The 27,631-nt window shown below is 39.6% G+C and overlaps 1 protein-coding gene across 3 annotated transcripts; it reads right to left on the reverse strand.

Moving 5' to 3' along the window:
- On the reverse strand, nt 1-24,961 carry MED1 (mediator complex subunit 1). 3 transcript variants are annotated; one of them, XM_003996775.5, is made up of 17 exons: nt 24,729-24,961; nt 22,203-22,309; nt 19,991-20,069; nt 16,486-16,540; nt 16,250-16,382; nt 15,501-15,529; nt 12,745-12,816; nt 11,999-12,073; nt 11,479-11,552; nt 11,027-11,116; nt 9,540-9,651; nt 8,539-8,663; nt 8,159-8,277; nt 6,966-7,167; nt 5,334-5,429; nt 5,110-5,215; nt 1-3,771 (listed from the first exon to the last, which is right to left on the reverse strand). In XM_003996775.5, the coding sequence occupies exons 1-17, from the start codon at nt 24,751-24,753 to the stop codon at nt 519-521; spliced, it is 4,752 nt and encodes a 1,583-aa protein (XP_003996824.1). In that variant the 5' UTR covers nt 24,754-24,961; the 3' UTR covers nt 1-518. The 3 variants fall into 3 exon arrangements, with proteins under 3 accessions (XP_003996824.1, XP_023099411.1, XP_023099412.1); XM_023243643.2 differs by lacking the exons at nt 16,250-16,382; nt 22,203-22,309; nt 24,729-24,961 and having other exon boundaries at nt 19,991-20,070; XM_023243644.2 differs by lacking the exons at nt 16,250-16,382; nt 16,486-16,540; nt 19,991-20,069; nt 22,203-22,309; nt 24,729-24,961 and adding an exon at nt 15,969-16,219.
- Between the last annotated feature and the right edge of the window lie 2,670 nt (nt 24,962-27,631).

Consider the following 27,631-nt stretch of genomic DNA (forward strand, 5'->3'; position numbering starts at 1 on the left):
TTAAGTGTCCAAAATGACCAAAGTCCTTCATTTGCCCATGCCTCAAATGGACAACTACCCAAACAAAGTGAACAACCTTCATGCAAATGCATCAAGGAATGTATTGCTTTTTCATTTGCTGCCCAGCCCTTCAAATACATGCACTAAAATGAGTTAAAACATGGCCTAAAAATGGAAAAAGGGGAAAAAAAATATATATGAATATTTCCCACAAAACTGTTTCCCACCCTTCCCTCTCCTTATGCCCCACCCACCCCCTCCCTTTCATAAGCAAGTATTTTAACTTTTTTTTTTCCTTTTATCTGGCAAAAGAAAAAGTGATTCTTGGTAACCAGAATCAAACCCTATGGTCTCTTTAGTTGGGTCTGGCTATGCCTTTCTAAATTCACCCAGCTCGGTGTCAAAACCATGCCATTTAAGATTCTTAAACACAAAATCAGACCTGCCTAACTCACCCCTTTTGGTGGTTTGCCTATATACTTAGTTTTTCTCTGGCCACTTTTGTCTTAAAAAGGTTCCTAATTGCCAATCAGGGCCACATCCATAAGATCGTCATCTTCCTCCCCAATCATAAAGTCAGGGCTGAGCCTTGAGGGCCTGTCTGTAGATAAAATTGTGTTACTTGTCATAGACAAGGACTGGTCTGAAGAGATGGGTGATTTAGACCAACTCTCTGGCTTGAGACTATGAGATTTTTTCTTGTCTCGGTCTTTGTCCCGGTCCCGGTCTCGATCTTTGTCTTTTACTTTCTTCTTTTCTTTTTTGTGCTTCTTATGCTTTTCTGTGCTGTATTCTGGAAGTGGTCGGATACCATCATCTGAGCTGGGACTGTTCTGATAAGATTTCTCCGCTATGGAGGAGCCTGACTCACTTTCACTGTCCAGATTCTGGGGAGTATATGCTGGTGACTTACTATGGCTAGGAGAGCCACGCTCATGCTTTGGAGTGGAACCACTGATGAGTGGAGAGCCATAGTTTTTGGAAGAGGCCATCTGAGGCCTGAGCCCCTCTCCACTACTTTCCCCAGGTTTCTGCAAAGTCACTTTGGCTTTAATGCTGGGGGAACCCCCATCATGCTTGCTGATGATAATTTTTGCCACACCTGTGCTCCCCACATTTTTTGACTCTGAGGTCTTCTTAGACGAATCCACTGAGCTCCCCGAGGTGGAAACCTTGGATTTTTCTTTATCACTTTTCTCACGCTTACCCTGGAACTCTCCTCCTGACATGTTATGTTTGGAGGACATAGGATGGCTAGAAGAATTTGTGCTCACCCCCATCTGGCCATCCATTGGGTCTTCACCTCCAGGGCCACTCGTGACAACCCCATGCTTCAGTTTATCTATGACAGCTGTTAAGGACGGCTTCTTATTTCTGCTGGGGGATTTCCCTTTGGAACTCCCATGCTGGTTCTGAGAGGAGGACATGGAAGAGCCACTTGAAGAAAAGGAAGAGGAAGATGCTGTACAAGAATTAGATGATGGGGGAGTTTTCTGAGACAATGAGCCTGAGGATCCTAACCCTGAAGATGACTTCATGCCAGTGCCTGAACTAGTTCCAGACAAATGAGAACCACCAGAACCTGAACTGATGGGGGACTTGGCTTTAGAAGATGGGGGAGTCCCAGGGACAGGCTTCATTGGAGAGGCAAGCTTATCAGAGCCTCCAGGCGGCCTTGAATGAGAAGGGGATATGTTTGGTTTACTTAAAGAGGGATTCATAAGTGAAGATGGCTTCCCTTGAGGTTTCATTTTAGTGCTGCTGGAGCCACTGCTCAGTCCATGCTTGGTAATGGGAGAGGAGCCTGGCTTCCCCCCAGACTGGGATGAATTTTTAGACTGGCTAGATCCAGTAGACCCTTGGCTAGAATATACACTGCTACTTAACTTGGAACTTGAAGAACCTTCTGATTTACTGCTTTTCATCTTGCCTGAGTTGGAAGCAGAAGATGAGGAAGAAGAGGAGGAAGAATGGCTATGGTGGCTTTTACTGCCTGAGGAAGACACAGAGCCACTGCTGGTATACTGACTATGGGAGGAGGGCTTGCCCACCATCACGGTGCCTTTAGGAATCTGAATAGTGATCTTGGGAATAGGTGGTGTGGCAACACCCGGGGGAGTCTGCGATCTTCCTGAACTGCCTGGAGATTTGGATCCACCTGTACTGGTAGGTGGGGTGAAAGGTCGGTTAGAAGAACTGTGAGATGGAGACTTTCCCTCAGTGTCTGCCTTCTTTCGCTTTGGAGGCTTATCTTTGCTTTTACCATCGTTAGAAGGGGTCCGGCTGCGCTTCCCTGGTTTGCTATCTAATCCTGGCCCTGACAGACTACTATTACTGCTGCCATTGCCTTCCTTTACTCGCTTTTGAGTCTTTTCTTTCCCTAAGTCCCCAGTAGTCAATAAAGGACTCTGGCTACCACTGTGATGCTCCATGAGATCTGTAGGACCCAAAGCCTTACCAGCCACTGCTATAATACTGAAATCAACTGTGTCAGCTTGGCTATTGCCTTTAAACTTAGTCTCCCCATTATCACCTCCAAGCATTGGCACCCCCAAAGTATTTAGTGCCTGAGATGCAAATCCTTTGAAGTCATCATTATCTCCGCTTTGGCTACTTTCGTCAAAATATTCTTCTCCAAAACCACTTTGGCTCTGGCTGTTCAACAAATCAGGATTAAAATCTACTCCATCAGGAAAAAAATGATTGGTAGGAGAGTCACTACTGGGGCTTCCAGCAGCATCTGCAATTAGGTCAGCTGGATCTGTGTATGGATTTTCATTATTATTGGTTTGAAAGACATCAGGGTCAAAGAGGGCACTCTGAGAATGCCCAGAGCTTGAAGAATCTCGAACAGGGGTGCCAATGGGTGGGCAATCGTCACTAGTGCTGGGAAGCTTAGAGGCTTCTTCCGCAATGTCTGAAAGGATATCAGTTACATCTGGGCCAATGCTGTCTGAACTGGATAGTCGGACCATCCTTTGAATACTGGGCTGGGGGTGAGGTACTGGTTGTGGGTAAGTTGTTGGGGGAGTACTGCACTGGCTTGGAGCTGGAGTGATGTGTGGTGTATCCAGCGTGTCTGCTGTCATGTTGACATCAAAGATAGGGTTCTGTGAGTCAACATCCATTGAAAATAGCTCCCTCTGAAAGTCATCTTCAGTCTGGTGCTTGGGTTTGTCAGGTGGTAATCTTGATGACTTCTTCTTCTTTGTCTTGTTGCTTCCCGGGCATATTTCCATCCGGGGTGAGCCGGAAGAAGAGTTCTGCCTTTCTAAAGGGCTGCTTCCATAAAGGGTTGAGAAATCCTGGGCAGGATTATCTTTAAGAAGGTTCATGAGCATCGGGTGGTTCTTGGTGTTGCCGGCCATCGAAGAGACAGGTGGCGGCGTGTGATGAGGAGGGGTCGGACTCGAGCCAATGGTAGACCCCCCGTTCCCTGTGATTTGCAACAAACTGGTAAGAATTGGGTTCTGAGACACCTTGCTGAAGTCCTCCCCATGGCCCACCGACTCATGCCGATCTTTGATGCTCATGCTCATATTAAACAAGGTGGTAATGGGACCCCCCGGAAAGGTGTTGGTTGGTGTAGTGGTACCACTCATTGGGTTGTTGCCTGTGGTCATGCCATACCCTGGGCTGCTAGCCGGGGGCAGGTTCTTTTTCACCATGTCTTCAACTGTCTCTGCAATGAGGGACAGTGCTGGGGTGTCGGCCTGAATGGTTTCAGCTTTCCTCCGAATAGCCCTCATCGTCACAGGGATGGACATACATCTGTAAGAAAAGATGGAAAAAACAAAGTTACCAATGTACTAGCTGCTGAATGAAAACAATTTTTATTTGGGAGAACAGGCTTTAATTCTGCCTGAGTTTCAGACATGCCATCAAAAGTTTGCATTAAGCAATTTTCAGGTAAGGCAAGTAACCCAAAAGGCAGGAGTAGTTCTATAAAATGCCAGAGCTTTGAGCAAATTCATTCTAAAAAGAATCTGGGGGCGCCTGGGTGGCTCAGTCTGTGAGGCATCCAACTCTTGATTTCGGCTCAGGTCATGACCTCACAGTTCATGAGACTGAGCCCCACAATGGGCTCTGCACTGACTGCACATAGCCTGCTTAAGATTTTCTCTCTCTGCCCCTCCCCCGCTCGCACGCACACCCTTTCTCAAAAAAATAAACTTGATAAAATAAGAACCTGTATTAGTAAGCAATCTCAACCTCTTCTGAAGCACTAACAAAAACCAACCAACCATAAACAGAGTCCAAATTAGATATCATACTGAACTAAAAGAAAACTGATAATGAACTTGGTAAGAAAATGCCCTCCTTTTAGGGCTTCACATGTGACTAATGAGATTGCTATTTATCTTAATGAACCACTAGAAAAATTTCTTGACCCATCAAGTTCTAAGCTTTAATGGCTTAGATCATCCCAACACTATACTGTGAAAAATGCTATTATTGGTATAAAATCTTGTTTATTTGAAAGTAGTTTTTATCTTACAGGTAAATTTATAAACATATTTTTGAAAACACTTTGCTCCAGAACATTTTAACAACCTTTCTTAAAAGACCAGATAGTAATATTTTAGGCTTTTGAAGATCATATGGTTTCTGTCCAGCTGTTCTGCCATCTGAACTTAAAAGGCACCACAGACAATACGTAAATGAACAGACATGGCTGCGTTCCAGTAGGATTTACTTACAAAATAAGCCACAAGTACCTACTCCAGAAAAATCTCAAAATTACATACTAATGTTTCTGGGAAGCTGACTGCCTTAAGTATCTTCCCACATGCCACCATTTAACATATTACATATGTTAAAAAGTGAAACAAAAGGTAAGTGAAAAAAAAATCTACATCTTATTTCAGCTCTCCCCCTCCTAAAAGAACCCTAACACTGGGCCTAAAGTTACCTACCTTACTTCCTATTACTCTCATAATATTTAAAACACCAAAGCTCACATTGCTTTTGAATCCTAAAGCAGAGGAAGGTGAATTCAAAGCAGTGACTATATGCTCTCCTCCTAAATTTCCAGTTCAATCTAATACTGAAAACAGCACTCCTTATACTCCTCTTAATGGGACTCTGAAGGAAAAGGGCCAGTGCTACCTTTGAACAACTTTGGCAATGAAGTCATCTGTGCAGATGAGTGCATCTGACAGCCCCTTGTACAGTTTACAGCTCACATGTGTTGAGTCCTGTACATCCATAACCACTGAAAGACAAAATACATAGGAGGTATTTGAGAGAGACTCAGCTTCTGATTTTTCAAAAAGAAGATAAAGGGACCAAACCACTGCCCTAAGAGAAGTGCTAGCCCCCTCACAACTCACCACACACCAGGGAGTCATTCACAGGGTGCTGAAAAGATACGCTGAAACGGGACTCTGAGAGGGGACACACTTCAAATTGGAGGAGCCCAGGAGAATCTAAAAAGCAAAGAAAAGGATCATAAAATAATCAACCAAATATTAGATACAAGTAAATACTAATCCCTAAGTATACAGAAATTCTGTCTCCTTAGAAACTAAATCCCACACATTTTTTAACACACAAAACTTACAACATCATTCAGAGGTGATAGAAGGAATCAGATTCCAAGGACTATGCCAGCTTATGTTATAAATACTCCAAAACAAGCAACTAAACTTCCATTTTCTAAAATGAAAGCCATTTGATCCCTAAATTACTGGAGACCTTGACAGATATAAACACCTTGCCTTGAAAGTGAATTCTGAAAAGAAACTGGCCAAGAAGAGTTTTTCATTCTTTGTGATAAGCAGATATCCAGAACCACTATAATAAACCCTGCTATCAGTGTTTGCAGATGTTAGCTATGCAACCCATAGTTTGGTAAGCAGGGATCTAGGGGCTATCATGTAAAATGATAGTTATGCCAAATACACGTATGTAACTATCATCATAGGTTCTTAAGCCAAACATGCTGGCAGCCCAGAGATAAGGATCATGTACTTTCTTGGAAAAAAGCATATGCATCTCTGCAGGACTAACTTTGTAACTATCTTACGAAAACTAATATCCAGATGTCCTGAAACCATCTGGAGAATTCTCCCAGGATTCAAATACATGACATAGAAGGGTCATAAGCACACTTGCATGTGGTCAGTGCCATTACTCTAAAATTTCTCATTTTAAACCAGTTCTTATTCTCAAAAATGCTATCTCCTGATTTAACTTCCCTGTTTCTTTTTGCCTACCACTTGCACTGATACATTTCTATTTGTGAAGTGCTTTACAACTAAGGTAAAAAGTTAACTGTGGTTAACTAGAGCAGCCAAAATTCTTTTCAGGGATAGTAGGATGCAGTTTTCTAATAGCAAACTGCATTTGAAAAATATCAGCATTCAGAATCCTGGGAGAAAAAGCAAAGGGCACAGGTCTTACCCCTTTTAAGCTTAAGTTCCCCAAAGAATGGGGAGATGAAATATATTCAGGCAGGACTAAAAGCTGGGAAGCATTGTCCTAAACAACCTTGATTTAGATATCAAGAAATCGTCTCTGGGATGCCTGGCAGCACATGCGACTCTTGATTTCAGGGTTGTGAATTAAAGCCCCATATGGAATGTAGAGATTGCTTTAAAAAAAGAGGTGGGGAGGAAGAAGTCATCTCTTCCTATAGTGTCCCAAGTTCTACCTTACATATCTGCTATAAGATTCAGGCTCGTAGGTACCCAATTATATCACTGTATGCAGAGAAAGAATAAATTCATTACAAACAACTAGTGGTTTCCAAATGCCAATTTATTGATGAGTTCTATCATAACTATTTGTGGAGCTTAAACTAGATTCCCAACTCCTACCACTGAGTTCTATATCAATTTACTTGGGAACGGAAACCAGTTTTAAAAGTTCTACAGGGAATATAATAGGCCACCAATTTAGAGAACCACAAGAGTAATCAAGTTTCCATTTGCCAGTAACTATATCAAAAGGAAAAGTAGTACCTTCTTTCAGAATAGTTCTTTTGACACAACTTCCTATTAGGGTGTTATAGGCCACTTGATGTCTGATCAGATTGAGGATCAGAGGAACTCGGCCAGGGTGCTGAAAGGTGATTTTGCTAACTAAGGTTCCCTGTAGACTTCTGCCATCTGGAAGAGGAGCATCCTTGTTGAGGAAATAGCAATGCTGCTGACCTGGAAGAGCCTGGGCAAAAAGAACAAAAGAAATGAATGCTATTTATTCACCCATCATGCTTCAACCACAGAAGCATGGGGGGGGGGGGGGGGGAACAACCCACTTCTCAAAAATCAGCCGCAATTCCTTAGTGAATAATAAAACTCCACAGTGAATTATTTGGTCAGCTGATGTTATCAATTACTTGGCTGAAAAGACCTCTTTTTTGTAAATGTTCTGCTAGTGGTTTCCTAACCTAGCTAAAAAAAATTACCTCAGAAATCTGTTTAAAAAAGGTTCCTGAATTCTAAGTGCAAAATCTATATTTTAAATAAAACACCTTATATAATTTAATGCAGTCAGAATTTGGGAACTACTACTTTAGTCTAGACTATCATCAAACATTCAAATAAATTCAAGTCCAGATGAGGTTTTGGAACCTTCCTTAATTTATTCATTCCAGGACTTTCTTTGCATGTACTTGAAGGATCTTTTCACGTCATGACACTTGAAAGAATTAAACATTAAGAATTGTTAACATCTGGGGTGCCTGGGTGGCTCAGTTGGTTAAGTGACTGACTTCAGTCTAGGACATGATCTCATGGTTGATGGGTTTGGAGCCCCATATTGGGCTCTGTGCTGACAAGCACAGAGCCTGCTTGGGATTCTCTCTCCCTCTCTGCCCCTCCCCCACTTGCACATACTTGCTGTCTCTCTAAATAAATTAAAAAGAAAAAAAATTCTTAACATCTACTTAAAAGCTTGTAAAAGTTCAGGATACCATTATGAGACTTTCATCTGAAATTTTGGCCATGAAATGTACAGTTATATCCTGACTTGGAAGCTCATGCTCTCTTTCTTCAGTATGTTTCAGAAATTTCTGTGATTTCCTGCCTGAATGAGGAACTAGAAAATGGCCCAGTAGTCCAAAAGATATGTTTCTGACCTCAGTATTCCTATAAAGGAAGATTCTGATCCTGGGTTCAAACATAACCTACAACAATCTATAAGCCTTACTTACAGCATAAAATCGCATGTTGTGATTCAAAGGTATGGGGTCAGGGTCCTTTGACAGCTCAAACTGAGTGATTAATTCATAGAGGGGTACATAAGTTGGTTGAGTTTCAAACAATGGAATTCCTGGAAAAACAAGAATATAATGATCACAATAACATCAAAATGGTGACAGCTCTGTTTTCCCTTTGTGACTTCTATTTCATTCATCCATTCATTGAAAAAGTACTTACTAATAAGCATTTACTAATACACAGCACCATGACATTTATACCCATCAGTACTTTTTTGAGACCTGCAAGACTGAAAGAGGTCTAAAATAATCTGAATTTGAAGTTTGTTTTTTACACTTTTAACAAGTATTACCTCCTGATGCTTAAAACTCACCTGTGCAGTTCTGAAGTTTCTGAACAAATGCTCTAGATACTGGGATTGGCTGGGGAAATTTCAAGAAGAAACAGGCAGGAAGATCAACACTGTTGGCACTGGTGATTAAGGAGAAGGAGGGAGTCCTTCAAAAAAAAAAGGGGGGGGGATGGTTGGATTTTGACTTGATACGAAAATAAAAAATCTAAACATTTGTTCTTAGACATGTCCGTATCATTTAACAAAAGCCTATCAAAAAAGTTCACTCTTTCAGGGGATGCCTGGGTGGATCAGTCAGGTAACTGTCAGACTTTGGCTCAGGTCATGATCTCACAGTTCATGACTTTGAGCCTTGCATCAGGCTCTCTGCTGACAGTGCGGAGCCAGCTTGGGACTCTCTCTCTCTCCTCTCTTTCTCTGTCCTTCCCCTGCTATTCTCTCTCTCTCTCAAAAATAAACAAATATATTTTTTTTAATTTTACTCTTTTGGGGACACCTGCCTCAGTCAGAAGAGCATGCGACTCTTGATCTTGGGGTCGTGAGTTTGAGCCCCACATTGGGTGTAGAGATTAGTTAAAATTAAAAAATAAATAAGATGTTAAAAAAAAATAATAGTTCACTCTTTCAACTTTCTTTCCCCAGTTCCAAAACATCCTATTCATTAACCCTTACGTACTTAATCAAACATCTATCCTGAGACAGGCTCTCTAGTTATTACTCCAATATGACTCCAAAACAATATAAATCCCATGATAACCTAAAAAACTGAAGCAATCATTAAACCAAGGGAATTAGTACAGTTCTCCTCCTTCTCTGTCAGGATAGACAATGTGTTCTATAAGCAGACTTCAGACAGGAACATTCAAATAGATATTGAAAAGAGGAATTAAAAAGAGAAAATAAAAAGCCAATCTCTAGAAAGTTAAGTGAGAGAAGAGCCAAGTGAAAGTATTACTTATTTCATACCAGGCTTGAAGTTGGAAAAAATAAACTTTGCTACCCTGGAAGTATATTTAACTTACCATTTGTTGTCAACTGGATGTGACCCCATAATTAATGGTGCAATTGGAAGTTTATACATAGCAGATGTTCCTTCTATTGTCACTGATGCGTTCATGCCCAATGATCGAGGAACTGAGAATAGGAAAGAAAAGGGGTATTCTCCAAAGTAACACAAATTACAAGGATCTTAACACTTAGAAACAAAAAAACAAACTACCTTCTGCATAATTTGCTAACCCTAATTTGTCAGATAATATAATACCTGTATGACTTAGAAGTTTGAGAAGCTGCCTTCTAATAACCAGTATTTCTGTCAGTAAATAAAACAAAATACAGGAAACTATATACTCCAAAGAAAAAAAATTAAAAACAAAATTTTTTAATGTTTATTTCTGAGAGAGAGAGAGAGAGAGAGAGCATGAGTGTGCACGCAAGCACGGGGGAGGGGCAGAGAGGGAGACACAGAATTTGAAGCAGGTTCCAGGTTCTGAGTGGTCAGCACAGAGCCCAATGCAGGGCTCAAATTCATTTACAGAGAGATCATGATCTGAGCTGAAGTCAGATGCTTAATGGACTGAGCCACCCAGGTGTCCCAATTTTTTATTTTATTTTTTTTATTTGAGAGACTGCAAGTGGGGGAGAGAAGTGGGACAGAGGGAGGAGAGGAGAGAGAGAGAAAATTTTAAGCAGGTTCCCACGCTCAGTGCAGAGCCCGACATGGGGCTCAATCCCATCACCCTGGGACCAGGACCTAAGCTGAAATCAAGAGTTGGATGCTCAACCGACTAAGCCACCCAGGAGCCCCTTAAAGGCACATTACCGACATTTACTTATTTTCTCCAACTCCAGAATGCTTTTAAATAGAATTATGATTATAGGATAATCAATGACTAAAGTTATAAGGGAACCAAATGAGGGATTAGGCCATTTCTCATTTTGTTTTAGTATATTAAAAAGCAAATAGAGGGGCACCTGGGTGGCTCAGTCAGTTAAGTGTCTGACTCTTGGTTTTGGCTCAGGTCATGATCTCACATGTTTGTGAGTTGGGAGGTCTGCACTGTCGGTGCAGAGCCTGTTTAGGATTCTCTCCCCGCAGGCACATGCTCTCTCTTTCACTCTCTCTCAAAAAACATGAATAAACTTAAAAAAAACAAAAAACAAAAAAAACCATCCATTATTGTAATTCTTTAGTAAGCCGGGTAATTTTTTCACCTTTAATGTTTAAAGGGGATTATTTCAAGACAAATGGTTTATATCTTTTCATTCATTCACCTACTTGTTCATAAGCACCTATTAAGTTTATACTATTATGTATGTATGTATGTATATACGTACATATGTATATACTTATGAGCATGTGTGTGTTACAGATGCAAACTGAGAGAAACAGCAAACTTTGGTAGGGATGGCAAACCAGGAAATACACACAGGCTTGGGCGTTCAATTATTTTAAATATTTTTTAAACACTGAACAAAACCTTCAGTTGCTTTACAGTTAAAGCCTTACCATTATTCTCATGCAAAATGATGGGAGATGTAGTCTTATCATCCAGCAGATCAGAAGGAGAGGCATAGTACTTCAAGTTCATTAAATGACCTATGAAAAATAACACTTATCACTATATATTTATCTGGTAAATTAGAAATATAGAAAAACATTCCCATTTCTACAAAACTACATGAGAAAATAGTTTCATAAATAAGAGGATTCATGCTCCAAAGCAACTTATCAAATATAATGGAACCAGAAGTATTAATTCTAGTGCCAACAATTTACTTCACAATTTAAAAATGTAAATGGGGGAGGGCAAGAAGCATTGACACCTTGGAAACTATCTAATAATACACAAGTGACTGCTAATTTTCTCCCTGTGCTTATAATCCCAAAGTGAAATTTAAGTAATGACCCCTTAACTAAAACTAAACAATTTTCTAAATAAGCAACGTAGGATCACATACCCCCACTTCTTGGAGTAAGATAGCCAACACTTCCATGAAGAATCTTATCCAGGGGACCAGCATTGGTTGCTTTCCTGTGAGAAAAATGATCTATGTTTGCTTGTATTTTAGCCCTGAAGGTATTAGTGCACAATGTATTAATGAATTCAGCTGTTAAAAGTCTTACAATACTAATTTAATGACTCTTATAACTGGGCATAGAGCAATTGTATTTCACTTTCGAAGAGATCACTTACAAGTATAAACCAGTATGTAATACAGTGAACAAAAATTATAAGTAGACTATTATTTATAAGACCAGAGGCCAGGTTTGACAAGTCTTCAAATAAAACTGATGGAATACCAACAAACAACTTGGACATACCAATACTCAGAAAATGGAATGTGATCATTTGGGAAGTAAAATGAGATGGACAAGATATATGATAGAGGACCCTAGTAACACCCTAGATGAAAAGCTTTAAGAACAAAGTACCCAGAAGGTACAATTCAACAGAATTGACACCTTAGCCAGTCTTACCAATACATAACTGCCATTTTAGATAGATCCTGTTCTAAGGATTGGAGAGCCAAGTACATTTTAGTCTTCAGTTTGCTAGAAAGTAGATGAAGAGAACAAGAGTTAAAGAGTTGAAACACACACACACACACACACACACACACACACACACACACACACACACACACACACACACACACACACATACACATTAACATTCCCTTGAAGGCAATTCTATTTGAAAGACCCAAGCTAGTTAACAGAACCCCAGGTAGGTTAAAAATAAAAATGATGAGCAAGTTCAACAACAACTAATTTCTTTTCAGCCTAAAAATCATGTTGGGGCACCTGGGTGGCTCAGTTGGTCTAGCATTCGACTTTCGTTTAGGTCATGATCTCACAGTTCGTGAGCTGGAGTCCCACATCTGTCAGTACAGAGCCTGCTTGGGATTCTCTCCCCTGCCCCACTCTCTGCCCCTCCCCCACTTGCAGTCTCTTTCTCTCTCTCTCTCAAAATAAATAAACCTAAAAAAAAATCAACATGTTGAAGACATCTCAAAGATTATAATGTCTTTTAGCATTATATCCATTAATGCAAATATTATTTATTTAAAATACCTTCAAAAGATATAAAGTTGGAAGCTATAGGTTGTCAGTAGGAGAAGAAATCACAAATAAGATAGGGCAGAAAACTCGGCAAATTTTTAAGCACAAGTATATTTATACGAATTTTTCCAACAAAAGCAAAAAAATAAAGAAATACTTACTTGTCCCCTGGAAGGTTATAAAGATTAACAAGACCCTTAAGGTGCTTAGAAAATTCATCAAAATTTTTTTCCCTATAAGGAGTTCAGGAAAGAAGGAGGAGAATAAAACACAATTACTACTCAATCTTAATGCAAAGTACCAAAAAATCATGGCTATATAAAACTAATTTTAATAATTTGCTTTACTCTTTTTCCCCCCAGCCAAAGTTTTCTTTTTTTTTTTTTTAATTTTTTTTTCAACGTTTATTTATTTTTGGGACAGAGAGAGACAGAGCATGAACGGGGGAGGGTCAGAGAGAGAGGGAGACACAGAATCGGAAACAGGCTCCAGGCTCTGAGCCATCAGCCCAGAGCCTGACATGGGGCTCGAACTCACGGACCGCAAGATCGTGACCTGGCTGAAGTCGGACGCTTAACCGACTGCGCCACCCAGGCGCCCCCAGCCAAAGTTTTCTAGCATCAATCAAAAGTAGCAAAACAAGCGGCACCTGGGAGGCTCAGTCAGTTAAGCATTCAACTCTTGATTTCAGCTCAGGTCATGATCTCACAGTTTTTGAGTTCGAGCCCTGCATTGGGCAGAGTCTGCTTGGGATTCTGTCTTTCCTTCTCTCTCTGCCCCTTCCCAGCACGCGCGCGCACACACACGCGTGCTCTCTCTCAAAATAACTAAGGTTAAAAAAGAAAAAAAAAAGTAGCAAAAAAAAATGTTTCCCTTTCTCCTTCCCATTTTTCTGGAGAAGGTACTTGTAAGCAGTACAAAAGAGTCAAAAAAACCTAATAGTTCATATATTACAGTAATTTGCTCCTACATAATGAGACTTGATTTAAATAAATCACTTTCTGGGGCGCCTGGGTGGCTCAGTCGGTTGGGTGTCTGACTTCAGCTCTGGTCATGATCTCACAGTTCGTGGGTTCGGGCCCCGCATCGGGCTCTGTGCTGACAGCTCAGAGCCTGGAGCCTGTTTCGGATTCTGTGTCTCCCTCCCTCTCTCTCTGCCCCTCCCTGGCTCGCACTCTCTCTCAAAAATAAATAAACATTAAAAAATTAAAAAATAATAAATAAATAAATAAATAAATAAATAAATCACTTTCTTTTCCTCTTAATATGTAACTGAGATGATTGAATGTTGTGAGGGAAAAAAAAAACTTTTGATTGGAGGAAATGGAAGTCAAATAAATTTGGAAAATAGAATACTTGCATGCATGTGGCAATCTAAGGGTAGAGAGGAAAATGAACACTAGGAGAGAGATGAGAGGCCTGGAGAAAAGGAGATGAGCACTATGGAGGCAAGCCACATATTCGAGATTGTTCCTATGACGAGATCTGTCCCAACTAGACCCCTTGCTTCCTAGAACCCAATATTCGGGTTTGGATTCTTAGTCAATTAGGCTCTGTGGGCAGGCTCAGGAATCCAACACAACTCAACAACTCTAATTCTCTGTATCTTATTTCAAACTTAAAAGAAAAAAAAAAGTTTCTTGAAAGCTAAATTGCCCTACCAATGTCAGATATTTGGTCAGGCATTTATTGAGCAAATATGAGCACTTACTACCCAAAATGCCATGAAGACAGTAAAAACAAACAAGAACAGCAGCAAAATAAACCCTCTACCTTAAAATTATCACCTATGCAAAGTGACTAAAAACTGCACACAAGGGCTAATATTCTTTCTGAAGTTCCCATTTCAAAACATGCTTAGAAATTAACTTTAGAACACCACCAGTTAGTTCATAAATTGGTGCAGTCTCCTACTCCAGGATTAGAACCAGAAGTATTGGCTTTCTGGACTATTCTGGTAACACACCTGTTGCTAGACTTATAAAAAGGTTTTTATGTTGCATTGCAATTTTTAAAAGGTGGTTCAAACTTGGCACATTTGGCTAGAAACACATTAAAATGATTACTGCAAAGGCCGACTATAAAACTTATTTCCTCACTATTAACACCTTAAGACATTTCCACGTAGTATCTGAGAACTTTGCTATATTTAAAACATAAAATTGATGTAATGACTTTTTCAAAATCCCAGAAAGTAAATTTCCACTCAATTTAAAGGGAAAGGATAATCCAGAAGGAAACACCATTAACTGCTAAGAAACTCTTCAAGCCTAGTTCTTTTCCTATGATAGGAGTTTATCACACATACACCTTAAATGTAAGACAGTTTTTCTCAAAATTAAAGTGAAAATAAGTTCTTTTCATGACATAGACTCAATTCTCTCAAGCCTTCTCTCATTCAATAATTAGTTTCTATTTATTTTTGTTGCACACAGAATTTTTGAGGCTAGATCAGTTTTCAACCAGGAGTGATTTTGCCCACCAGGGAACATTTAACAATATCTAGAGATACTTTTTATTGTCACAGGTCAGGAGATAGCTACTACTAGCAACTAGTGGCGGGGGGGGGGGGGGGGGGGGGGGGGGGGGGGGGGGGGAGGGCCAGAATGTGGTTAAACATCCTACATTGCACAAGGCAGTCCCCTATAGCAAAGAATTTTCCAATCCAAACTGTCAATACCACCAAGGTTGCAGAATCCTGGGATAGACTAAGTTGAGAAACCAAGCTAAGTCCATACTGAAAGTGAACAAACATAGACTGAAAAATCTTGACCTAAGAAAATAAGTATGTTCCTCAGGAGAGTAAATTTTTTCTTTTATTTTGATAAAGATAATAACTTCTGACCAGCCTCAAGACCCAACTATAAAGAACAGCATTGTCTGCCAGTATCAGGGAACATAAACATCATTTGCTTACCTTAGTTGCTGTACAAGTTCTGGACAGCTCTGAAATTAAACAAATCATGTTAAAACTTTAAACTACTTTAAGGCCTTTGAAGACATCAAAAGTTTTTCTCTTTTATTAATAGCACATGCTTTATAACAACAACATTAAAACTACAGATGATCCTTATATTAAGATATCAAAAAGCATCTTCTTTCTACTTGGTAAACCATGGGGTTGGGGTGGGAAATTCAAGATCAAAGTATATGAACTAGTTTATAATGGAATCAACTTTCAGTAGTTTGTTTAAAACAGTAGGACCTCTCTTTAATGCCATCCTTGGAGTCCACATTCAACTGTCTTGGTTACACACATTAAACATTCATCTCTATTACAAGATTTTTCAGAGACATTAGTTATGTACAAGATTATCTGTCCTTTTTGATTATTAGCTCTTTGAGGATAAGAACTTTAAGTTATTTATCTCCATATCCCCAGCACCTATTGTTCAATTGCGGCTCATGTTTGTTGATATGAAATGGAAAGGGTTCCTCTAGCGTCTCCACTTGTCAAAGCCTTTGGATGATGTCAGAGATGGACCCATGTTATTCTAAATTCCATTCTAGAGCTATTGATATTACATTACAGCCCATCACATCATCTCTACAGTGGCTCATGAAAAAAACCTAAGCCCAGGCTATTTCAAACCCCAACAATTCATTTTAAAATTAATGTCCCTAAGTAAACCCCACAGATTCCAGTGAAATATCAACAGCACATACCACAGGATTCTCCCCATGGTGAGCCACTTTTACATCACAAAGCTGTCCTGCAGGATCTAACTGCACTTCCACATAGAACATATCTGACGTGATGTAACATTCAGTGCCACTGGCACTGAGATGAGAGCCCAGTCTAGCAGGAACAAATCAAAACAAAAATTAATAGAAGACACATAAATAAAGCCACCCAAAGTCAACACTAAGTTAAATACTTCTGCCTAAGATAGACTACTTACCCATTCTGTCTTGCTATAGACTCCAAACGGTCAGTCATTGCTGGTAAAGATGTTACTAGGAAAGGGTAAAAAAAAAAAAAGGAAATCACAAAATGCTCCAAATAACTTAAATTTTATTCTTCAAAAACCAAAACATCCTAAGGAGTATATCCACACATTCAAGCCATTACATCCAACAGTTCAAATGCTTAGAATTTCTGTATGTTCATTAGTTAAGACTTAGCTGTGACCTAAATAGTAAGGGTCAAAAAAAAGACCCATTTGAGGAGCACTTGGCTGACTCAGTTGGTGGAGCATGCGACTCTTAATCTTGGGGTTGTGATTTTGAGCCCCAGTTGGGCACAGAGCTTACTTTAAAAAGATCTATTTGAGGGGCTCCAGGGTGGCTCAGTTAGTTAAGCATCAACTCTTGGTTTCGGCTCAGGTCATGATCCCACGTTTGTGGGTTCAAGCCCCACGTCAGGCTCTGTGCTGACATCTCAGAGCCTGGAGGCTGCTTCGGATTCTGTGTCTCCCTCTCTCTCTACGCCTCACCCACTCGTGCTCTGTCTCACTCTTTCTCAAAAATAAACATTTAAAAAAAATTAAAAAGATCTATTTTGGGGGCACCTGTGTGGCTCAGTTCAGTTAAGCCTCTGACTTCAGTTCAGGTCATGATCTCGTAGTTGGTGAATTCAAGACTCAAGTCAGTTTCTGTGCTGACAGCTCGGGGCCTGGAGTTGGCTTCGGATTCTGTGTCTCCCTCTCTCTCTGCCCCTCCCCTGCTCACACACACTCTCTCTCTCTCTCTCTCTCTCTCTCTCTCAACAATGAATAAATGTTAAAGAAAAAAAAATTTAAAAAAAGATCTATTTGGAGCGCCTGGATGACTTAGTTTAGCATTCAGCTTCAGTTCAGGTTATGATCTTGCAGCGTGTGGATTCAAGCCCCACATCAGGCTCTGTGCTGACAGCTCAGAGCCTGGAACCTGCTTCGGATTCTGTCTCCCTCTCTTTCTGCCCTTCCCCTGCTCTTGCTCTATCTCTCTCTCTCAAAAATAAATAAACATTAAAAAAAAAAAGATCTATTTGAAAAAATTATCGGACCTTTTTCCTCTCCCTTTTGCATTACTCATTTGGGACAAGTTATCTTTAACTTCAAAAAGACACATGTATCTGCTAATGCTAGAATAAGGAAGATTAACATCAAAACTAAAACCAACATAAAGAAATATTCAATATTCATAGCACCATTATTCACTACAGCCAAAAGGTGGAAACCCAAATGTCCATTCATGAATGGAGGAATAAAAATGTGGTATACACATGCAAAATATTACTTAGCTTTTTAAAAAAATGTTTATTAATATATTTTGAGAGAGCTGGAATATAGGATCAGAGAAAGAAGGAGAGAGAGAATCCCAAGGAGGTTTTGCACTATCAGTGCAGAGCCTGACCCGGGGCTCATTCCTATGAACTGTAAGATCATGACCTGAGCTGAAATCAAGAGTCGGATGCTTAACTGACTGATCCATTCAGGCACCACTATTTAGCTTTTTTTAACAGAGAGGTAATTCTGATACATGCTACAAAATGGATGAAACTTGAAGACATTATGCTAAGTGAAAAGTCAGTCACATAAGGACAAATACTGTTTCATTCCACTAACATGAGGTATCTAGAGTAGACAAATTCTTACAGAGAGAAACTAGAATGATGGTTACAAGGAGTTGAGGAGAGGGAGAAAGGAGAAATTACTGTTTAATGAATACAGGATTTCAGCTTGGGAAGATGAAAAAGTCCTGAAGATGGACAATGGTAGTGATGGTTATGTAGCAATGTGAATGTACTTAATGCCACTCAACTATAATTTTAAATGGTTCAAAGGGTAAATGTTATGTATATTTTACCACAGTTAAAAAGTTAACAGCCTCTGCCTCTACGTACCATAGTATTTCCACAGATTGGGAAGGGCTAGCAGTTTCTTAACATTGAGACTCTACGTTGAGTTGGAAGAAGCAAAAGTGGGATTCTCTACATTTTGATGAACAAGGATTCTTAACCATCAGAAAAGGAAACATTAGAAGGGGCGATGAAGGTTGTAGGCACCTACTCTCAGACTTGAGATGTCAAAGAAAACCCAAGGGGTGGGGGGGGGGGGGAACTATTCAGCTGAATCAAGTTCATTTGTGATGGATCAGAGTAAAATCTGTTTTTTACTTTCATTTCTCCCCCAAAATACACAGAAGTAGTAATTATAATCATAAATATTCAAGCTCATGATTTAAATTTTATTTGCTTTCCTGAAAACACTGTCCATAACAATGTAAAAATCCTTTAGAGTTAAAATGTCCATTTTCTTATTGCAAGTTAATTAGAAGAGAACATCTGAAGAAGAGTGCCTGGATGGCTCAATCAGTTAAGGATCTGACTTCAGTTCAGGTCATGATCTCACGGTTCAAGAATTCAAGTCCCATGTTGGGCTCTGTGTTGACAGCTCAGAGCCTGGAGCCTGCTTTGGATTCTGTGTCTCCCTCTCTCTCTCTGCCCCTCCCCTACTTGTGCTCTGTCTCTTTCACTCTCAAAAATAAATAATAAAACATTATAAAAAGAAACTGGGGGCGCCTAGGTGGCTCAGTCAGTTAAGAGTCTGACTTTGACTCGGGTCATGATCTTACAATTTGTTTGTTCAAGCCTCGCATTGGGCTCTGTGCTGACAGCTCAGAGCCTGAAGCCTGCTTTGGATTCTGTGTTTCCCTCTGTCCCTCCCCCCACTTGCACGGTCTCTCTCTCCCAAAAATAAACATTAAAAAAAAAAAGACAGAGAGAACATGTGAAGAAAAAGAACTTTCCCTTGCTACCTTATATTTACCCTCCATCAACTATCTTTTGAGTCTCTACCAGTCTCCCAAATAGGATCAAAAATAAATGTTTCAAAAATTCAGGTGAGATCTCATCTTGGGGTGCCTGGGTGGCTCAGTCAGTCAGTTAAGCATCTGACTCTTGATTTCAGCTCACATCATGATCTCACAGTTCATGAGTTCGAGTCCCACATCTGGCTCTGCACTAACAGTGCAGAGCCTGCTTGAGATTACCTTTCTCCCTCTCTCTCTGCCCCTCCCCTGTTCTATCTCTCTGAAAAAATTAACTAAAAAAAAAAAAAAAAAAAAATTAAGAGGTGGTCTCAACTCCATAGTGAAAACAAGAACACCACCTAGCAGAGAAAGTTTATCTATCTCAATTTATATTTCTCATGTAAGTATAAAATAGTCTTTATAAAAACTGGGCATTTTAAGAAAGCATATTTCAGGGGCACTTGGGTGGTTCAGTTGGTTGAGCTTCTGCCTTCGGCTCAGGTCATCATCTCCCGGTTTGTGAGTTCAAGCCCCACATTGGGCTCTCTGCTGTCAGTGCAGAGCCCACTTGGGATCCTGTCTCCCTCTCTCTGCCCCTCTCCCTCTTGCTCTCTCTCAAAGATAAACATTAAAAAAAAAAAAAAAAAGCATATTTCAAACATGTTTACAAACCTTTGAGAGCTTTCTGCAATGTCTCCAGACAGCTGACCAAATGTTGGTGCCCTCCAGAACTCATCACAACCCTCTTCTCCTATAATAAGTAGGAAAACATTCAAGATAGAAATTAACCGAGCCAACAGTGTTTCAGGTCAATGGACTTATCCTAGTAGTAATATTTCAGGATAATCCTCAGACTATATGCTATAGGTCTATATACTCTATATTCTCTACATACTCTGATAATCTATAGACTCCTGTTACTCTGTCCATCCTTCCACAGGAGGAAAAGTTCATAAACATGGATACATCCATATCCACATACATGAAGGTAGAAAAAAAGTATGCCCAGATCTTATTTTAGATTAGGAAGAATCAAATACAATAAATGAGATCAGCTTCCTGCAGAAGTAACTACATCCTAAATTTAGTCAGTTAAATAGGGTGGCTCAGGAGATCTGGCAATTCCCAAACCTAACAAGGTGATTTCTGTGTAATCTAAGAAATATAACCAGACCTTAGTAAAATTAGAGTAACTCTAAAAAACAGAACATGTAGTCCAGAAAAAGGGACTCCCAAAGAACAAAAGATCTGACATAGTTTTTCTAACTCTATCCAAAGAAGAAGTTCCTCTCTGCACAACATTCTATTCTCTAGAAATGTGAACAGCTTTCTGATACAAAGATAGTTTTTCAGGCCTTTCCATGTCCTAAATCTCTCTTTGTTCTAAGAAACAAACAAACATCTGATTAATAATCTGGCTTCCCTTGTATCTTGAATAGATAAGGGGTTGCTCTGCACAATGGTAACCAATATTCTGGTAACTGGAAAGATAAACTCTCTGTGGTAGATTAATAAATTGGAATTCTGATTTACATTTAGTCTACTGAGATTCTGTTACTATGTCAGTTGTTGAAAACTCTTCAAAGTCTTAATACACCAACAAAATTAGGTTTCTGAATCTGCAGAGTGAGAAGTAGACAGTAGAAGCTATGGTGCCCAAAAACCAAGACACTGGTACCCCATGAGAGGGTCTTAGTAGCCATCTCAAATTCCTCTATCTCATGATGTCTAATGACAATATCATTTACAGAGCATGTTTCCAACTAGAATATGACTACCTTGTAGTATAAAAATGACAACCTCTGAATCCTCAGACAGGAAAAATAGCCATTCTTCTTTTTAAAACATTAAAATATACATATATATTTTATGTACATAATCCTCAGCCAAAGGATATACATATATTTCTCGAATTTAGTTACATAAATCTTTAAGCAACACCACACTTTAATATCCATTATCTCACTCAATCCTCAAAATAAAACTATGTGGAAAAGCAAACTGGTATTGTGTGCCTCTATTTCCAAATAAGAAAACTGAGACCCAGTAAATAATTTGTTCAAAGTCACATAGCTACTAAGAACTTCAAATATAGGTCTTTTGACAGCAAATTTAGTTATTTTGCTGGAGCTATACTGATATGATCACATTAAACACTAATAAATCTATTAAACTGAACTTACTATGGACCCAAATTAAGACTTGGTGGGGAGGAAGGGGTACTTTCACTGAAGTATATAACATATATACAGAAAAGTATATGAATCTTAAGTGAAGAGATCCATGAATGAATTACCACAAAGTGAACCCCCGCCCCACCCCCCCATCATTACCCAGGTCAAATCACAGAAGTAAAGTTTTCCTACATCATTTGACTACCACTGGAATCACGTGAATGAACTTTTAACATCCAGTCACTACCCCTTATCTTCTACTTAACTTCCATTTAAGGGCTCCCCATACTGATAAATGACTCAAGAAGTAGTAGTTGACAGAGTGAACAGGTGAAGCTTATTAAGAATCGCAAACTCTACTAGCAGTGTAGATACATGAAAATACTATCACATTAGACTCAAGGAGCTTAATAGCAAGTGAAGAACAAAGGTCTCCCTACATCAGTCTATCATATGTCTCTCTCCTAGGTGTATTTCTAAGCACCTTTGCCTGAAGTACCCCAGTGTACTATAGCTCATGATTAGCATAATTTTATAAACAGAACTTCTTAGGTAGACTCAAGTTGATGTGCACCATGTACTCAGGTGTTTTGTGATAAATAAGACTGAGGACACACTATAATAATTGGTTTGAAAAAGTCTACATGGGGAGCTTAGCTTATTAAGTAATTATCTAAGCACAACACTTTATCCACCACCATAATCCTCACCATGACTTGACGCACAAGCTTAATGGTTTCACTCCAAGGTCTATTTTGGTTAAATTTTGCATGTAGCCGTTCCAAGAGAGAACTCATCTTACTCAGCTTCTCCGACTCTATGATACAAATTAGAAAACATCATTAGAAACTCTTTCAAGACATTTCAATTCTTCTTGCAAAAGAAACCCCCATACCTCATCCTTGGTAAGAACTCAGTTAAAATATTTTTCAATATCATTTACTTCAAAACATACAAATAATTTATTTTTAACGAGACAACAGAAATTGGGGTCTAAGGAACTCCTTAAAACATAACTGGTTTCTATTCAGTCTTTTAATGAAAACCAAAACAAGAATCACCTCTAATCATGTTTCAGGATCAGGACTACAATTTAGTGACAAAATCATTTCATGATATATGTAGAGCATACATTTGAACATGGCCTTACTATGGTTAGTTGGTTTTCAATGTGAAATACAGGCTTTTTAAATTTTTTGATGTAACTCTAATAGATCAATATATATGTATTATCAAGAAAACAGGCTGTATTTGTCATTTTGATTTTTCAAACTAAACCTATATGGATAAGAAATATGTCAACAACTAAAGGATAAATTTCCGGTAGAGGTAAGAGAAAGGTAGAAAAGACCTCGGTTTCTGTCCTGCGAGTGAACAAAGCTCTTATGCTCTCCAACCCCCTTAATTTTTATTACTGAATTATAATTTTCATTATTGAAATTTAGTTGATTTTTATTTTTGAAATGTTATTACATTTATTATTGAATGATAGTTTTTATTTTATTATTGAAATATAGTTTTTATTTATATTTTCATTAAATTTTTACTTTTGAAATATAGCTGACCCTTCCTCTAATTCGTGTACTTCTAGTATGAGCAAGGACCTGTATTAGAGACCACTGGCAATACAAAAACTTGCAATATGGAGTGCCTGGGCGGCTCAGTCCGTTAAGCGTCCAACTCTTGATTTCAGCTCAGGTCATGATCTCATGGTTTGTGAGACTGAGTCCCACATCTGGCTCTGTGCTGACAATGGAGCCTGCTTGAGATTCTCTGCCTCTCTCTCATGCGCTCTCAAAAAAAAAAAATGAATAAACTTAAAAAACGCACACACACAATATGTCTGAGATGACATCTGTGAGGGTTTTTAAAAATTATTATTACTGAAATATAATACGAGCAAGGACATGTGCTAGAGACTGCTGGCAATGCAAAACACACAATACGACAAGATGACATCTGTGAGGGGGTGTACCTAAGTTAAAGTGGAAATAACCATGACACACAGCAAAATGAGATATGCTGTTAAAAACAGAAACACATTACTACTCAAATGCAAAAAAGGAAAAGTTCATTATTAGTTGTGGAGATATTACAAAAAAAGTGACAGTTGATGTTGACATTGAAAGATGAATACAATGTCAGCAATCAGAGTTAAGACAGTGGCATTTTCTAAATCAAGATTCAAACTCCTTCCAATGTCCTCATATCCTGGAAAACTGGTTTGAGGACTGTTTCAGCCAGTTTATATAGTTTTGAACACATTGTTGGCAATTCCCACTTCCAAGATTCACTCATTCAAGCATTATTTTATGTGCTGGAGATACATTAGTGAGCAAACTACATGAAATTCCTGTCTCGAGTTTCCCTTTTACACTCATCAGTCCTCTGCACCAAAGGATATACTTTTCTTCTTCCTCTTCTTTAAAATACACTCTCCACCCCCCTTTTCCTTAAGAAGCCTGATGATAAGTACTTTATACGAATGCTCAAATCAAACGCTCAAATCAAACACGTTCTGGGTCAGGGACTACACAACCATGAGTAAGGCAAGGCCGCTGATCTAACAAAGCTCAAAGTGGAAAAGATGGATAAACACTGATACAGTGATTCTTATTGACAGAACTATATCCAAAATACTAAGGAAGCCGTTAAGAATGTAAAACTTTATAGATTCTAAGATTCCAACAGAAAAGTTGTTTTTCAGCAGTTGTTAATCTAGCCATTGAAACGATAAATTCAACGCATTTTACAAATATACAATAGTACAAGGTTTGACCACTGTGACATTCTATAGAACTACTGGCTTTTAAAATCTTAAGGTCCTATCATTTCACTCACGCCGAAACATCCTCCAATATTTGACACACAGCTTTATATCATAATAATATAATTATATTTTTAAACGTCATTATTCAAACATCCCTTCTAAAACAAGGTGTAAGCAAATTATAGATTCACTCGCCTGGTCTTCCATTAACTCTAGGTTAAAAACGTCCTGAGGCCCAAATGATTGCCCCTAGCTAAGCAGGAAACCTTCACAGAAGTTGGGAGCCCGCATCACCCCAAAGTCAGAGTCCTTCACCGCCAAAGAAGGCACAGTCAGAATCTAAAACTGACACCTATCCCGCCTCCTGGACTCCACGACCTCGGGAGCGTAGGCCCCCCAGCTTCTTCCACAGATTGGCTCCCCAAAGCTGTGTCCCGCCCCCTGCTTTCCCCCTCAAGTCACTCACCCTCGGTTTCCCCCTGAGCCTTCATCCTGACGGTGGGGAGGTCCTGAGTCCTACACAAGAGGATAAGCCCTCCCCCACCACTAACGAGGGAACCAAGTTGGTTCGGGCTTTCGGGACGCAGGGCACCAGCCGTCCCCACTCTTCCCAAGAAGGCTCAGTCTGAAGTCCCCGGCGGCAAGAAGAGAAGGGTGCTCCCGGCCGCCGCCATTTTCCCCACGGAACTTCCCAAATATCGCGAGATTAACCGTGATCCTGCGAGACTAGGAAAAGGGTTGGGCACGAAAATATCGCGAAAAATAGTGAATGTGGTACTTCTCGCGAGAATCACCCAATCAAGCTTTCCCTTCGTTCTCGGTCGTCTCAAGAGTTATTGCTCCTAGGTATGGTGTTTGTTGTTTGGTAGCGCTTGGCTCTGCTTGCAAATGGCAAGGAAGTTCGTAAATTAAAATCCCGGAATCTCTTTACTGAAAGACTGGTTCTTCAAAGAATATTGGTATCGAACATTTTATTAAAGATAATACGCTTTCTTGAGATACTAGATGGAAAAATTATCCTATAAAAATTATATTGGCTCTTTGTGACATGACGTTCCAAGCCGGTCCAATCCACTTAATTCCCATTTCCTAACTTTTTCTCAAATTTAAGAAATATTTCTCACGCAATTCCAATTTTTTTGATCTGGGAGATTTTGAATTAAAGTAAACTTGTAGAGGTCAGAACATCGGATGCTATTATATTTAGGGCACCAAGGTGTATCACAATTGGTAGTGTTCCTATTTTGTAATCATAGTAAAAACCGGCTGTTTAGCTTGTACTCGACACAAAGAATGTGTGTCCTATCTCTTCCATAAGTAAATCCTCACAACGAGAAATTTGGAGTAATGCTGAGAAGTTTGTGGCCACTGGAACTGAAGAACTAGGCTAAAATACAATGCATTCGGTGAAAATTCTTAACATAGTTATGGCTTTTTCTTAATGTTCTTTTTGCAAACACATCTTTGAAAATAACTGCTGTAAAGTTGGAGGTTACGTAGTTCGCTGCAAGGATACTAATGGTGGATTTCTGCTGGCTCTTCAGTCTCAGACTGTCCACATTTCAAAAATGCTATTCAAACATCCTCCAAGGCCATTCCAGCAGATAACTATAGGCACAGCACTTAAATTTAATAAAAACAAATCTTGGGAAGTGTCTGAAAACATGTCTATTACCACAAAGGTATCTATAACCGTGCTCTTTGAAAGTAGAATTCAAATTCCATTTCTTACCTACTCTTTATCCTCTTTTCCTTTGAGTTATTACATAGTGAGTTTCTTGGCGCTGGATTTGGCTCTCATTTCTTTTTTTTTTTATTTTGATGTACTTATTTTTTTTTTTTTTTTTTTTTACTTTTTTATTTTTGAGAGAGAGAGAAAGAGAACGAGCCGGGGAGGGGCAGAGAGAAAGGTGGACAGAGGATCTGAAGCAGGCTCTGCACTCACTGATAGCAGCAAGCCTGATGTGGGGCTCCATCTCACAAACTGGTAGATCATGACTTGAGTCGAAGTCTGACACTCAACCAACTAAGCCACCCAGGCCCTCATTTCTTAATTCCCACTACCTAGCACTGTACTTGGACTCAGTAGGCAAATGTTTTATTGGGCCTACAAAACCATGTGAGACCCAATTCTCCCTTGTCAATCCCCAGCCTTGCTGGCCTTTTTTCTCATGCAGAAAATTCCCCCACTCTTTCCTCTTCCAAGATCCTTGAACAGGTCTTTTTAATTGCTGGGAGTGGCCTTCCTTTGCCTGACCCCTTCACCTCACTAAGGCCCTCTTACTTGGATGTCAATTTAATTGTCTTCCTCTAGGCTAGAGAAGCCTTTTCTAACTCCTGACTTGATCAGGTCCACTGTTACATTATTTCAAACATCTCTTTAATAGCATTTTCACCATTGAAATTAATTGTTCATTAATTGTAATTAATTAATGGTTCAATGTCTGTCTTCCCTGTTATATAGTTATTGCCAGAAAGGCTGCACTGGGTCTACTTTCACTACTGTCTAGTGACATTGCTTGGCCAAATCCCTGACACACATCAGAGACTCAGTGCATATCGTTGGGATAAATTAATAGGGTTGCCAGATAAAATACAGAACAGTCAGGGAGGTGCCTGGGTGGCTCAGTTAAGCATCCGACTTTGGCTCAGGTCATGATCTTATGGTTAGCAAGTTTGAACCCCACGTGGAGCTCTGTGCTGACAGCTCAGAGCCTGGAGCCTGCTTTGGATTCTGTGTCTCCCTCACTCTCTGCCCCTCCCCCACTTGCACTCTGTCTTTCTCAAAGATAAATAAACATTAAAACATATATATACAGAGGGGCGCCTGGGTGGCTCAGTCAGTTGAGCGCCCAACTTCGGCTCAGGTCATGATCTTACAGTCTGTGAGTTCGAGCCCCAAGTCAGGTTCTCTGTGCTGACAGCTCAGAGCCTGGAGCCTGCTTTCATTCTGTGTCTCCCTCTCTCTCTGCCCCTCCCCCGCTCATGCTCTGTCTCTCTCTGTCAAAAATAAATAAACATTAATTTTTTTTTAAAATATATACATATACAGAGCACTCAGTTAAATTTGAATTTCAGATAATCACTGGATATTCTTTAGCACAAAAGTATGTTCCAAATATTCTATAATGTAAATCTAGCAACTTAAAATTGATGAGGTACAGAGAGTATTTTGTCCAAGTGAGAATATTCAAAGATAATGCAAACTTAAAATGCTATTTCCAGGGAGATTGGGTGACATAGTTGGTTAAGCATCTGACTTGATATCAGCTCAGGTCATGAGCTCACAGTTCCTTGGTTTAAGTCCCCTGTAGGGCTGCAAGCTGACAGTGTGGAACCTCCTTGGGATTCTCTCTCCCTCTCTCTGCT

This window comes from Felis catus, chromosome E1 (assembly GCF_018350175.1).
Source record: "Felis catus isolate Fca126 chromosome E1, F.catus_Fca126_mat1.0, whole genome shotgun sequence".
NCBI classification, from domain to species: domain Eukaryota; kingdom Metazoa; phylum Chordata; class Mammalia; order Carnivora; family Felidae; genus Felis; species Felis catus.